The sequence below is a fragment of the Lissotriton vulgaris genome, chromosome 6, assembly GCF_964263255.1.
Source record: "Lissotriton vulgaris chromosome 6, aLisVul1.2, whole genome shotgun sequence".
Taxonomy (NCBI): Eukaryota; Metazoa; Chordata; class Amphibia; order Caudata; family Salamandridae; genus Lissotriton; species Lissotriton vulgaris.
Window position 1 is genome coordinate 1651584840 of NC_141694.1, and position 15838 is coordinate 1651600677.

A 15838-nucleotide genomic window follows, 5' to 3' on the forward strand; every position below is an offset into this window, starting at 1 on the left:
GTCATTTACTATTTATGAAACATTTCCCCCCCCCCCCGCCCGACCTCCGCACGGAGAATCACGGTATCTGATATTTTTTTTTGCTAAGTGAATTCCACAAATGACTTGCCCCCTAGCGCTTCGATGCGGCGCTACCGAGCAGGGCCAGTCATTTGACACCCATGTGTCCCAATGAAGGTCCGCGCGCCCCTTCAGTAGTCGCGTCATTTTAGTAGTGTGGCGTTTGGAGTGTACGCCCGATCTGAAGTACAGAAGCCACGTGGGCCCAGCATGCAGCCTAGTATTGTGCGACCAAACGAGGCCATTTGCCATCGTTCATCTGTCTCTAATGGCAGCTCTATGTAAAATAATAAAACGTGTATATGTACAAGGCACGTTCGCTCCTCCTGGGAGTCTTGGCGCTATTCACACCTAGTTGTTGTTTATTGGGCAAAACACAATGGTACGTTCTGGTGCGATCGTGCTTTATATAACGTTAAATAAACAAATACATAAATTGCATATTTACACAAGGACGCGCATTTTACGTGTCTCCACGGGACCCCACAGCTCCTGGTTGTGGCAGTTTACCAGCTTCTAGGCGCATGACTAATCCCCCTGCCGACTGGTGGCGCAGGCGCGTGTACCCTTCGCTAAAACTGGGTGCCGTGTAGAATACACATTTAATATAAAAAAAAAACATCCTCAACACGTACATGTCGGCAGTGAGTGGGGGGCGGGGCATGCCTCAAGAGAGGGCCGACGCTGTCCATTACATAAATATAAATCGACCAGAGGAATAGAGAAGAGGCACTAAGAAAATAAATAAAATGTTACTTATAAAACCAACATAATTCATGTTAATTAAATTGCTTAATTATAACAGTTTCTAACTAGCACAGCAATAACACCTACAAAGTGGCTTTCACTGTTTTCAGTGTACCCCTCTCTAAAAACCGGGCCGTGAGCCAAAATTGCGATACTCTGCCGGGACCGCTGGTGAAAACCCGGGACTGGCCCGGCAAATCCAGGGCGCCTGGTCACCCTACCCTAGCGTGGTCAGTCACACCCAGGCGGGCAACATTAAGAGGCTTGTGTTGTGTGTGTGCTTTAGATAACTCACAGCTCAGTCAAATCACTCATCCTAAGGATTTTGGCGACACGTAAGATATATTTTGGGGGCCCAAGTATGGAAATAATTTGATTTGTTTGTACTAGTTCCATACTAACTCAAACCCACGATGCCAAACAATCCTACAGACCATGTTAAATTTCAACAGGGCCTCTCAAAATCAATTGTGACATGACTTGCCCAGGACCCTAAAACTCCTTCGGAGGACCCTTCTCGGTAGGGCGGTGTCCAGCCAAGGGCAGTATCCTGTCGCCTCACCTCGCGAGGCGTAGGGTGGGGCAACAGAAAGTGTACCGTGTCGCGTCACTTCCACCTGTCGCAGTGGCCATGGGGTATAAGGATTGCCTGCCCCGCGGCCTTCCTTGGCCTCTTTTTGGACCTGAGCATCGGGGTATCAGCGTGCGGACCTGCGGTGATTTTCCCTATATTAGGCTTGGGGTCTAGAATCCTAAGGTCACCCCTAGTTATCAAGGGGATCCACCAGGACAGCACTAAGGGGTAAGGTCCAGCAGCCCTGAGCCAAACAGAGGATGCACACGCCCGTTTTGGGGCTAGGGAGCGCAGGTCACCAGGGGTGGGCCCATAATGAGGACAAGGGCACAGTGGCAGGGGACCACGGATGCGAGTGGTTGCACCTGTGAGGTCCGATGGACCGGCCCTGGTGTTGATGGTGCTTCACATAATCCAATACCATTTCCCGCGGGTTTTCTTTTCCACCTGCCTGTATCACTTTCAATTTTATGACTGTTTTTACACCAGTGTGGTTTGACAATTTTGAGCCTGTTTCGTACCTTCCTGTAATAAAATCTGCTCCCCAAGAACCACATTTCTCTCTGTAAGTCGTGTTAGTGAGTCCTTTGGGTTGTGTGGGGATGCAGGCCAGACTGGGGGTATCCGAGTTCTATGGCTGGAAAGACGAGTCAGAGGGGGAGCCCTTCTTAGATAGAGGCATAGAATAGTCAGTGGGTAAAGAGAGAGAAAGGTACTTATGTCATGGGGGGGGGAAGGGGGGGGGCGTGGAAGGAGTGGCCCTGGGCAGTTGCCCACTTTGCCCATGCCTTGAAACGCCTCCGACACATGGGCCTATCATTTAGAGATATGTGTGTGGGCAGCGGATGGTCAGTCACACCCCTGGCGCCTATCGATAAGAGGTGTGTGCGCGCTAGCGCGCTCGCAAGAAGGGTAGGGTGCGCAATCACACCCAGGACACTCGCCACTTATAGGTTTGCGAGTGTTAGAGCGCGCACACTCACACCCAGGGCGCTCACCACTAAGGCGTGTGAGCTGGTAGGGTGATGAATCACACCACACGAGCGCATCATTGTGTGTGTGGTGTTTGCGCAGTTGCGTGCTCCGTCACTCCACATGCGCGCATCTTTATGAGGTGTTGGTGTGTGTGTTTTGTGTGCGCCGTGTAGTCCTCAGCTGCACCCCAGTCGAGCAGCATTAAGAGCCATATCTGGCTGTGTGTCGTGTGACCTCCCTCGGTGCCCAGTCACACCACAGGCGCGCAGCATTAAGATGACGCATGACTGTGCGTGTAAACCGCGGCCTGCTCGCGGCAGCAACGTGCGCGGGTAAATGTGCAACATTGAGAGGCATGTGTGTCCGCACGTGTGTGCTCTTTCACGTGCACTGGCGCGCGGCACTCACGGCCCAGGCGGTTTCTTTATGTAAACTGTAAGCTTTAAAGCAGGCACTGGCATTTTCCAAACCGCTAGAAATCCTATAAAGACCTCTTAACTCTGAAACCCAATGCAAATGGCCCCCGAGGGAGCGCGGCTTCGGGCCGCGAGTTCACGCTGGTCTTTTATCTGCACCTCGGGGCGGGCGGCCTGCGGACAGGTCCTGGCATGGGGGAGGGGAGGAGATGGGATGCCACTGATTGTAAGAGCCTGGTGAGCGATGGGTGCAAGTATGTGTCAGCTGAAAAGATTCGCATGGCAGTGGGGGACAGATGTTTGTATCCATTTTGAATTAAATACGACGCTTTCTCCTTGAATTGCATTTTTAATTGTGCGCATCCACAACGTAAAAAACAGAAGCCAGCCAAGGTGGCATTACTCACCGGCCTGCAGATGATTTTTGGTCTGTAGGTGAGACCCACCCAGATGCATGCCTCTTTGAGTCCAGGCGTGATTTATTGCAAGGTTCGGGTGCAGACTGCAGTGGCCATGCTAAAGGTGTGCGCTGGGGAGTAGGGACCGCGCTAGCAGTGCGCCCCCTTGTACAAGCCGGGAGCAGGGCGTCCGTGGCCGGGGACCACCGTGTATACGTCCGGGTGCAGGCCTCGTGGCTGTCACCGCGAACACGTCGAGCGCAGAGGCCCCCGCGGCCGAGCACTGCCGTGTACAAACCCGAGCGCATCATGGCACTATGGGCGCCATACCGTGTACCCGCCGGGAGCCGGGGCACCGTGGTCTTGCCTCGCAGGCTGCAGGCTTGGAAGAGGCCTCCGCAGCCGGCGTCGGTCCATGCCGGGAGGCCGTGCCTCTGTGGCTCCAGGCTCGGGAACGGAGGCCTCCGTGTGCGCCCCACGGTATACGAGCCCAGAAAAAGGGCCCTCGCCTCGAAGTGTCCCGAGGCGAGCACATCCCGCCGAATTTAACGGGACCCCTTTCAGGTGAAGAGTGATAAATAAACATGTTTCAACTCAGTTTCATAACTCCAGACCCTACTCACAAACACGGGCTAACATCAATGCCTGGGCGGCGTAGGGAGGGGGGGGGGGGTGAAATGGGGTGCAGAACGCCCCCCCCGCCCTTATGAGGAAGAGGTGTTGGAAAAGTTCAGTTTCGAACGGGGCTCCTTTTATAAGTGAGCACAATCACATCGGGAAAACATCCCCTCAGAGGGACTGTATTTTGGATTAAATTATACCACAGCGCTTGTCTAGGTACGCCCCTTGCACGCACACTGTGCCGGGGGAGCGTGAGTGGCTGGCTATTGATCAGGACAGTTTTGACTATGAACTGAAGTACACTGCCCTCCTCCACCTGTCCGTCGCAGCCCTGCGTGTGCCCGAGTGTGAGGTGTGGCGGCCTCAGCAGCCGCCCCGCGGCCGGCGGTGTGTGGATCGTGTGCCGCAGAGGGCTGTAAACGCGTTTACCTCCCGCAGGGCCTGTTTATCCAAGGCCCCCATAAAGCACTTAGCGCCGAGAGCTCCTGACACCTTTTATTGGTCCGGTGCACAGTAGCTCTGCCTCGAGCGCGATGCTCTGCGCGGCAATCTGCAGTGTTAGCGCTGTGACCACCATTCGAGGCGCATGGGCGTGCCTGGCCTAACCACCCTACTAAATAAGTGTGTGCGAGGCACCTATGACCCTTCTGTGAGTGAGATCGGGGTATGTAGGCCACCCTACGGGCGAGCGCGTGAGTCTTGTGCGGTGGACACGTAGAAGTGCAGATATTCAATGTTTAGAGATCTGTTTGCTCCTGAGAAGTGCAGGTAATCCCCCATTAAAGGTATGGCAGGGGTGCGGATCCTAACAGGCATATGTGTGATTTTGGTAGGGAGAGAGAAAGAAGAGAACATTCGCTTCCTGGGATATATGTGTGTGTGTACACGCGCGCGCCCGCCCTATTAGGAGATTGTGTGTTTTGTGGAACCATTCTAACGTGTATATACGGGTGTGTTTGTGCGGTCGGGAGAGTTTCTTATGTGACCAGTGAAGAGGAAGGAGGCCATTTTAATTGCTAGAATAAACCAAACCGTCTCGGACAGGCATGTTATGTTTTGCTGAATATTTAGGAGCAGCTATTAATGGTGCAGCGCAGGACAGGAAGCCGCTAGGCGCGCGCTGCTCTCTGGACACACAGATCAGCCTTGTCTCTGAGAAGTGGCTGCCTGTGTCCACACCTCCTACCGGAGCAGCACTGACAGGACCAGGCTGGAGCAGCACGGACAGGACCAGCCTGCAGCAGCACGGACAGGACCAGGCTGCAGCAGCACTGACAGGATCAGGCTGCAGCAGCACGGACAGGACGAGGCTGCAGCAGCACGGACAGGACCAGGCTGCAGCAGCACTGACAGGACCAGGCTGCAGCAGCACTGACAGGACCAGGCTGCAGCAGCACTGACAGGATCAGGCTGCAGCAGCACGGGCAGGATCAGGCTGCAGCAGCACGGGCAGGATCAGGCTGCAGCAGCACTCACCGGCCCTTGCAGGGGCTTCGCTCGCAGGACCAGGCTAGTGCTGCAATCTCCGGACCAGGTGGATGCAGCACTCGCAGGACAAGGCTGGATGCGCACTCACCGGACCTGGCGCGTGCTTCACTCACAAGACCAAGGTGCAACTGCGCTCACAGAACCAGGCTGGATGCGCACTCACAGGACCTTGGTGGAGCTGCACTCACAGGACTAGACTGGAGCTACAGTCACCGGGTAATGGCTGACACTGCACTCCCAATAGCAGCTCCATCCTCGGGACCAAGCGCGAGCTGCACTCACGTGGCCAGTTTGGGGCAGCACTCACAGGACCAGGATAAAGATGCAGCCCCAGGGCCAGGTGGGGGCTGCACGCGGAGTCCAGCGGCTGGCCTCTTCCCCGGGAACGTGCGCATCCGCCGACTTATCAAGTGCTTTTTATCCACCCACTGACCCACGCCACTCGAATAAATATATTAAGACAAATCTTTCCCTGCGAGTCCATTAGTTCATTGGTCACACGGAGGACAGGAAGCCTGCCCCTTGACGCCCTGGTGTCCAGGGCTCGAAGCTCCCCGGCGGGTTCTGCTAGTGCAGCCGGAAGAAACCACCCTTGCAGAAGCTGAGTACCAACAACCAGGCGTGCTTCGGTGCCCAGCACCAGCCTGCCGAGAGACAGCACCGTGTGCCAGCCGCTGGGATCTGAGGCAGGTACGGGCGAGAATAACAGCTCACACAAAGTTTGGAAAATATGTACTAAACTGAGGAAGCTGTCGACTGAAGCTGTCATACCCGCAATGAAGCCTTGAGCGACCTCTGACCTTCCACCAGCCACAGTCACTCGGCCATTCTACACACAACATAATAATGCCAGAGAGGAAGTGGGCTTCTGTTCCCAAGCCCAGAATCCCAGAAATCGAGATGAAAACCCTTGCGAATAAACGTAGCTTTGTCGCACTCCGAGGCTTGCCTGTCACCGCAGCGCCTGGAGGCTGCACAGTAACATCAGACGCTACAAGATCCGCGCCCTTCAACCAGTGCAACTTAATGCCACTGAAGCTTACCATGTACTAGTAACAGTTTGGTGTGCCCTTAATAAATAACGTAAACTGAAATTGGAAAATCTACTTCTGCCCTCCCAAACTTTCTAGTGATGCGTTCAGAGCTCTATATGAATCCACTCAATCCATACACCTCGCATTCAAATCATCCATACACCCACCCATCAACCCATCCACCCATCCACCCATCCATCTTCTGCCCACCCACATAACAAAGTTATCCTCTCATCCACTCATCGAACTTGCCACCCATCTACTTGAACACTACCAAACCTATCCATCCACCTACATGGGACCAATCAATCCATGAATGCACCCAGCGGGCCATCCATCCATCCACCCGGGCACCCTCGCCCTGCCTGGCCCGGGAGCCCCCGTTACCTGCAGCACGTTGGGGTGCCGGAGCCGCTGCAGCAGCACCATCTCCTTGAGGATCTTGTAGGAGGCCAGCCGGTAGCAGTCCCGGGCCGCCCCGTACTGCCGCACGCAGCTCTCCATGTCGTGGCCGCCCAGGTCCACGGTCTTGAGCGCCACGGAGAGGCTGCGGTTCAGCGCCAGCCTGTGCACCGCCTTGGTGTATCCCGAGCCCAGGTACTGCGCCCCGGGCGCGCCGCCCAGCTCCGCGCAGCCCAGCCCGGGGGGCTCCAGGGCCAGCAGCCTCTGCCCGGGCTCCGCGCGCGGCCCCAGGTCCATCAGCCTCCGCTCCAGGGCGCTCACCTGCCGCGCCCGGTAGCGCAGCAGCTCCCGCTGCCGCTCCCGCAGCTGCCAGGCCAGCTCCCGGGGCTCCGGGTCCTCGGGAGGCTCCTCCACCCGCCGGCGGCGCCGCTCCGAGCCGGGCACCAGCAGCACGTTGAGGACGGTGGCGATGAAGAAGGATCCGCAGAGCCCGAGAGCCACGGCCAGCCGCCGCCGCTGCCGCATCCCTGCCAGGAGCCGCCGAGCCCGCTGCCCACCCTCAGCACATGGCCCGCACCGCAGAGGGCCAGCGCCGGCCAGCCGCCTGCCCGCGCCCGCGCCGCCGCATATATCACCCGGAGCAGCCCCGGGGCTGACACCCCTCCTGACGCGCGCTGAGTGACAGCCCTGCCTCCGGGGCGCTGCCGCGGGGGCCGACGGGACGGGGAGTCCGCAGCAGCTGGATCCACCGCTCTTTAGTGGGCAACGTGCAGGAGAGGGGACTACATGCCCCAGAGGTGGGCAGCCCCGAGCAGACGCCTGTAGCCAGGCTCCCCGGGCAAGCTGTGACAGAGGGGAGGAGTTGCAAACAGAAGGGTCAGCGGGATACCTCACAGGAGCCAGGCAGTGACGGACAGGCTCGGGGAGGCATCTGCAGATGTGGGACTTGCCTGAGAGAACAGCTGGCGAGTGCTGCGCACAGAACAGGCACATGGGCAACCCTTGCACATCACGCCTGCACGCCACCTGCACAAGATTAGCAACCTATTCCCTGCAAATTTAAATCACAGGACAGTTGCACTCTGCCTCTACATCACATCTGTGCACGACAGCAATACCTCACATGCTAATAGGTGCCAGCAATGTACTCTCTTTATACCCGCATAATAATGCAGCTCCTGAGGGCTGCAGATTGAAGCATAAGACTAGGGTGGTACGTTAGCTGCACATGGCATTCATATCATACCTGCATATCATTATCCTGGCACTGTACACAGACACGGTAAGTGTGCACACGATAGGTATACATAGCAGATCATACCTGAAAATATACTGGTCCTTTGTAGATTCACATAGATGGCCACCATTGATGGTTGGGAATGGCGTAAGCGCGCGAGGAACCCGCGATCGTTCAGGTACTTGCACAAAACGTACATATGAGGGCTGCTCGTGATTTCGGCACGATATACTTTCACGCGCCACCTATACATACATACTTATGCGAGCACTCGTCACATATGATTCTTCTACATGATGACTGTAGATGACAGCTGCATGCGACAGCTGCACCTGATACATGCACACTATACCTGCAGGCCATTGCTGCGCTCTTTTCATACATATCACATGTAGTTTGTCTGTGGAGATCATGAGTGCATGCATGTCCCATGCACAGTCCTGGCGCTATACATGCACACGAAAGCCAAACATGAAACCTGCACAAGACATCAAATTATGAATGGATATGATGTCTGCGTATCTGCTGCACGCGATGCCTGTATATCACCTGCACACCATGCCTGCCTATCACCTGCACACGATGCCTGCCTATCACGTGCACGCGATGCCTGCCTATCACCTGCACGCGATGCCTACGTATCACCTGCGCACGATGCCTGCCTATCACCTGCACACGATGCCTGCGTATCAACTGCACGCGACGCCTGCCTATCACCTGCACGGGAGGCCTGCCTGTCACCTGCACACGATGCCTGCCTATCATTTGCACGCGATGCCTGCGTATCACCTATGCGATGCCTGCGTATCACCAGCACACGATGCCTGCGTATCACCTGCACACGATGCCTACGTATCACCTGCACGCGATATCTGCAGACCGTATTCACCATCATAGCTGCAGATAATGCGTGCACTTGATTCACGCAAGACAGATATATGACAAATGCGTATTACAGCTGCGTAGTGTCGGCACATGGTATTTGCCGTTTGCAGATGTACATGTCGCATGCACCTATACACATAGTTATGTTTTTGCACGTGACCATATTAGCGTACATTATGCCTGCCCTTGATGGCTGCAAAGCTCTTCACGTGCTGTCTGACTTGCTATGCAGAAAGCGCCAAACATGCTACAGTGATGCATGGCTTTTCCTAAGCATGAAGCTCACCCCAGCAACAGATGGGCTCATAACTGCTCGCTAGGGGCGCGCTCTACTGGCAGCAGCACTGCACTTTAGGATGCGCTCCACTGGCAGCAACCACACTCTAGAATGCGCGTTCCACTGGCAGCAGCACTGCACTTTAGGATGCGCTCCACTGGCAGCAACCACACTCTAGAATGCACGCTCCACTGGCAGCGGCACTACTCTCTAGGATGTGCACTCCACTGGCAGCGGCACTACTCTCTGGGATGCGCGCTCCACTGGCAGCAGCACTACTCTCTAGGATGCGCGCTCCACTGGCAGCGGCACTACTCTCTACGATGTGCGATCCACTGGCAGCAGCACTACTCTCTGGGATGCGCGCTCCACTGGCAGCAGCACTACTCTCTAGGATGCGCGCTCCACTGGCAGCAGCACTACTCTCTGGGATGCGCGCTCTACTGGCAGCAGCACTGCTCACTAGGATGCGCGCTCCACTGGCAGCAGCACTACTCTCTAGGATGCGCGCTCCACTGGCAGCAGCACTACTCTCTAGAATGCGCGCTCCACTGGCAGCACCACTACTCTCTGGGATACGGCTCCACTGGCAGTGGCACTACTCTCTGGGATGCGCGCTCCACTGGCAGCAGCACTACTCTCTAGGATGCACGCTCCACTGGCAGCGGCACTACTCTCTAGGATGTGCACTCCACTGGCAGCGGCACTACTCTCTGGGATGCGCGCTCCACTGGCAGCAGCACTACTCTCTAGGATGCGCGCTCCACTGGCAGCGGCACTACTCTCTAGGATGCGCGCTCCACTGGCAGCGGCACTACTCTCTACGATGTGCGCTCCACTGGCAGCAGCACTACTCTCTGGGATGCGCGCTCCACTGGCAGCAGCACTACTCTCTAGGATGCGCGCTCCACTGGCAGCAGCACTACTCTCTGGGATGCGCGCTCTACTGGCAGCAGCACTGCTCACTAGGATGCGCGCTCCACTGGCAGCAGCACTACTCTCTAGGATGCGCGCTCCACTGGCAGCAGCACTACTCTCTAGGATGCGCGCTCCACTGACAGCAACCACACTCTAGAATGCGCGCTCCACTGGCAGCAGCACTACTCTCTGGGATGCGCGCTCCACTGGCAGCAGCACTACTCTCTAGGATGCGCGCTCCACTTTAATAGCGTTGATCTATAAGTGCTCACAATGCTGGCGGCGCGTTCCCCTTTTAATGCATGGCTCTCTCTAGGATGTGTGCACCACTAGTGGCAGCACTGCTCTCTAGGAAGGGCACTCCACTTTTAATAGCATCAATCTATAGAATGCACACCACTGGCAGAATCACTGCTCTCTAAGATGCGCGCTCCACTGACAGAAGCATCGATTCCTACGATGCGCTTACCACTTGCAGCAGCACTGCGCCATAGGATCCGCGGTTCACTGGCAGCTGCGCTGCTCTCTAGGATGCGCACTTCACTGGCAGCAGGTGCTGCTCTATGGAGTGCGTGCTTCACTGGGGGAAGCGCTGCTCTCTAGGATGCGCACTCCACTGGCAGCACCTGCTGCTCTCTGAGATGCGCGCTTCACAGGCAGCAGCGCAATTCATTGCGACGCGTGCTTCACTAAGGGCATCGCTGCTCTCTAGGATGTGCTCTCCAATGGCAGAAGCGCTGCTCTCTATGATGTGGGCTTCACTTGCAGCAGCTCAGCTCTCTGCGATGCACGCTTCACTGGCAGCAGCGCTGCTCTCTAGGATGCCCGCTCCACAGGGATGCGTGCTCAAATGGTGGCAGCACTGCTCTCTAGGATGCGCGCTCCATTGGCGACAGCACTGCTCTCTAGGATGCGCGCTCCACTGGCGGCAGCACTGCTCTCTAGAATGCACGCTTCATTGGCAGCAGCACTGTTCTCTAGGATGCAAGCTCCACAGGGATACACGCTCAAATGGTGGCAGCACTGCTCTCTAGGATGCGCGCTTCACTGGCGGAAGCCCTGCTCTCTAGGATGCGCGCTTCACTGGCGGAAGCACTGCTCTCTGGAATGTGGGCTTCACTGGCAGCAGTGCAGTTCTCTGCAATGCGCGCTTCACAGGCAGCAGTGCTGCTCTCTAGGATGCACGCTCCACAGGTATGCGCGCTCAAATGGCGGCAGCACTGCTCTCTAGGATGCACGCTCCATTGGCGGCAGAACTGTCTGCTCTCTGGGATGTGCGCTCCACTGGCGACAGTGCTTCTCTCTAGGATGCATGCTCCATTAGTGGCAGCACTGATCTCTAGGATGCGCGCTCCACTGGTGGCAGCACTGCTCTCTAGGATGCGCTCTTCACTGGCAGCAGGCTGCTCTCTAGGATGCACGCTCCACAGGGATACGCGCTCAAATGGTGGCAGCACTGCTCTCTAGGATGCACGCTTCCCTGGCGAAAGCGTTGCTTTCTGGGATGAGGGCTCCACTGGCAGCAGCCCAGATCTCTGCGATGAGCTATTCACTGGATGCAGCGTTGCTCTCTCGGATGCGCACTCCACAGGGATGCATGCTCAAATGGTGGCAGCACTGCTCTCTAGGATGTGCGCTCCACTGGTGACAGAACTGACTGCTCTCTGGGATGCGCGCTCTACTGGCGGCAGCGCTGCTCTCTAGGATGCGCGCTCCATTGGCGGCAGCACTGCTCTCTAGGATGTGCGCTCGATTGGCGGCAGCACTGCTCTCTAGGATGCGCGCTCCACAGGGATACGCGCTCAAATGGTGGCAGCACTGCTCTCTAGGATGCACGCTTCCCTGGCGAATGCGCTGCTTTCTGGGATGTGGGCTTCACTGGCAGCAGACCAGATCTCTGCGATGAGCTATTCACTGGATGCAGCGTTGCTCTCTCGGATGCGCACTCCACAGGGATGCATGCTCAAATGGTGGCAGCACTGCTCTCTAGGATGTGCGCTCCACTGGTGGCAGAACTGACTGCTCTCTGGGATGCGCGCTCTACTGGCGGCAGCGCTGCTCTCTAGGATGCGCGCTCCATTGGCGGCAGCACTGCTCTCTAGGATGTGTGCTCCAATGGCGGCAGCACTGCTCTCTGGGATGCGCGCTCCACTGGTGGCAGAACTGACTGCTCTCTAGGATGTGCGCTCCACTGGCAGCTCCACTTGCAGCAGAACTAACTGCTCTCTGGGATGTGCGCTCCACTGGCGGCAGCGCTGCTCTCTAGGATGTGCGCTCCATTGGCGGCAGCACTGCTTTCTAGGATGCGCGCTCCATTGGCAACAGCACTGCTCTCTAGGATGCGCGCTCCACTGGTGGCAGAACTGACTGCTCTATAGGATGCGCGCTCCACTGGTGGCAGAACTGACTGCTCTCTAGGATGCACGCTCCACTGGCAGCAGAACTGACTGCTCTCTGGGATGCGCGCTCCACTGGTGGCAGCGCTGCTCTCTAGGATGCGTGCTCCATTGGCGGCAGCACTGCTCTCTAGGATGAGCGCCCCACTGGCGGCAGCACTGCTCTCTAGGATGTGTGCTTTACTGCCAGCCGCATTGCTCTCTAGGATGCGCGCTCTTCTAAGGTGCGCGCTCCACTGGCGGCAGAACTGACTGCTTTCTAGGATGTGCGCTCCACTGGCGGCAGACCTGACTGCTCTCTGGGCTGCGCGCTCCACTGGCGACAGAACTGACTGCTCTCTAGGATGCGCGCTCCACTTGCGGCAGCGCTGCTCTCTAGGATGCGTGCTCCATTGGCGGCAGCACTGCTCTCTAGGATGCGCACTCCACTGGCGGCAGCACTGCTTTCTAGGATGCGCGCTTTATTGGCAGCAGCTTTGCTCTCTAGGATGCGCGCTCCTCAAAGGTGCGCGCCTCACTGGCGGCAGAACTGACTGCTATCTGGGATGCGCGCTCCACTGGCAGCAGAACTGACTGCTCTCTGGGATGTGCGCTCCACTGGCGGCAGCGCTGCTCTCTAGGATGCGTGCTCCATTGGCGGCAGCACTGCTCTCTAGGATTCGCGCTCCACTGGCGGCAGCACTGCTCTTTAGGATGCGCGCTTTACTGCCAGCAGAATTGCTCTCTAGGATGCGCGCTCTTCTAGGGTGCGCGCTCCCAGGGGCGGCTCTAGGCTCATGGTGGCCCTGGGCAGGGAGCGTAGGTCGGGGCCCTGGAAGAGGAGGTCCGGGGTGGGGGCGAGCGCGGAGGCCAGTGAAGAGGGGGGCGGGGTCAGGGTGTTTGGAAGTGGAACAGAGCCGGAGGCCGCCAAATCCCTGCCAGGGGCCGCTACACAAATATGTATCCATCCTCAGAGGATTATTATATTAAGGATATATATTGACGTGGTGGCCCCTGGGGTTTGGTGGCCCTGTGCAGGTACACAGCTTGCACATGTCTAAGGCCGCCCCTGGCGCTCCACTGGCGGCAGAACTGACTGCTTTCTAGGATGTGCGCTCCACTGGCGGCAGAAATGACTACTCTCTGGAATGTGCGCTCCACTGGCGACAGAACTGACCTCTCTCTAGGATGCGCGCTCCACTTGCGGCAGCGCTGCTCTCTAGGATGCATGCTCCATTGGCGGCAGCACTGCTCTCTAGGATGCGCGCTCCTCTTGAGGCAGCGCTGCTCTCTAGGATGCATGCTCCATTGGCGGCAGCACTACTCTCTAGGATGCGCGCTCCACTGGTGGCAGCACTGCTTTCTAGGATGTGCGCTTTATTGGCAGAAGCATTGCTCTCTAGGATGCGCGCTCCTCTAGGGTGCGCGTCCCACTGGCGGCAGAACTGACTGCTATCTGGGATGCGTGCTCCACTGGCAGCAGAACTGACTGCTCTCTGGGATGTGCGCTCCACTGGTGGCAGCACTGCTTTCTAGGATGCCCGCTTTCTTGGCAGCAGCATTGCTCTCTAGGATGCGCGCTCCTCTAGGGTGCGCGCCCCACTGGCAGCAGAACTGACTGCTCTCTGCACTGCCATCCACCCAGTCAATTTCCATCTAGTCCCACCGACCTCCCGCCCGACTGCCTCCTGATTGAAACTTGCTCTTTATGCAGCTCCCTTCGTTACGTTATTGCTGAAGCCTGTAGTACAAATTTCACACTTCTAGAAGCATATAATATTTACATTTCATTCCATATGGAGTTTTTAAGGCGCTGCTCTTCGCTGCAGATCTCCGATGATCTGCACAGTGGCACATTCTGCTGGCGCCACCAGTGTTCCTCAAACGTCCATTCCATTCTCCGTCTGTCTCCGGAGGGCAGGGCATGTCACAGAGGAAATACACGGCGTTCTGGTGCAAGGAGGCACAGCTGGACCCTGAGCATCTGTAATGCGCCACAATCTTCCAGCTTCCGCTGATACCAAGGGCAAGGCTAGACGAGCCCGCCTTTAGGGGCCGGCCCCTCGGCCCACGCACCCCATTCGCAGAGTGTAGCCGGTCGTCCACCCTATGGGAGGCGACCGGGTAGAGGAAGTCCTTCCGGGTGGCGGGGACGCATTTCCGGCGCGGGCGGGGTCAGAGGCCGTGACCTATATAGGTCACACTCACAATTCGGTCGGCCTCTTTCCTCGCCTGCGTACAGACCTGCTCGCACCTACTGCCCCCCCCCTTTACCCCCAGGCTCGGTAGCCTGTTTTCTTTAAACTTTAAACTTTAAGTATTGACCGGTCCCCGATCTTGTAGCTTCCCCTGCCCCATAGTTGGCGCTGACCCTCACTTCCCTCGTGGTTTCGAAGGAGTTGCAGCGGCTGTTTGTGAAGGCGTGGAGGAGTGCGAGCAGGACCGAGTGGAATCGCGGTGGAGCAGAGTTGAGCAGCAGCGACCAGTGCGACAGGTGAGGGGTTGTGGCTCACGAGGCTGCGGGCTTGGGTGGGCTTTGGGGTTCGCCCTGCTTCTTAGCCGTTCCGTGGGTGTCCCCGGGGCCTGCTCAGGCTGCGGCGTTTTGTTTATAGGTATCCGCTGAGCTCTGACTCCCCTTGCCTGCCGCCTGGGCGCGAGCTGCAAAGGCGGGAGGGGGTTGGCTGGAGCGGCGCTGCGTAGGTTATTCTGCGAGCGAAAGGTTCAGTTTTTAAATTTTCCCGCGGGCAGACTTCGAGGGCACTATGCCACCCAAAGGCGTGCACCAGAAGCGAAAGGGTAAAGACCCAGAGGTAGCGCAGCTGCTCAAAGCGTTGCTAGCCAAATTTGACGGTGGCGAGGACAGTAGTGAGGAGGAGGGGGACGGGGAGCTTCCTGAGCCCGAAGCGGAGCCCGAGGCGGTAGTTGAGCGCCCGCGGAGGCCGGGTGTCCCCCCTAGGGCCGCTTTCCCCCCTCTGAATAAGAAACCTAGAGTGCAGAAGCAAGGCGGGCGGGGCAAGAACAAGAAAGCGGAAGGTCGGGCGAAGGCGAACCCTAAGGAGGTCCCGCTCGAACCAGATGTTTTGATCGTACCGCCCCCGAGGCAGCCTGAATTACCGCCAGCAGCACCTGGCAGCCCCCAGGGTAATCCGGGGACACCCGCCCCTGTTGGCCCACCGGAGGACAGGACGGGGGCGATTTTGGAGGAGATTCGGGGAGCATTAGCGGCCCTCGCGCTGGTCCCGGTCACGGGGGGAGAGGTGCATCCACCTGGCACTGTAGCACCAGTAGCGCCCCTACCAGCGGTCCCATCGGCCCCCCAACCTGCGGCACCAGTGACTCCTCTCCCAGGGGGTGCAGCTTCGGGCCCGCTCACTGAAATATTGGGGGCCCTTAAAGCATTGTCAGCAGGTCCTAAGGTCCAGGAAGTTGGG

At 57.5% G+C, this 15838-nt stretch overlaps 1 protein-coding gene across 1 annotated transcript in view; it reads right to left on the reverse strand.

Moving 5' to 3' along the window:
- Nucleotides 1-7421, reverse strand: part of PKDCC (protein kinase domain containing, cytoplasmic) — a 100645-nt gene extending 93224 nt beyond the window's left edge. The window contains exon 1 of the mRNA XM_086927814.1: nt 6701-7421. Within this exon, the coding sequence (XP_086783940.1) occupies nt 6701-7240 (540 nt within the window). The 5' untranslated portion in view covers nt 7241-7421. The remainder of the gene's footprint in view (nt 1-6700) is intronic.
- Nucleotides 7422-15838: the final 8417 nt, after the last annotated feature.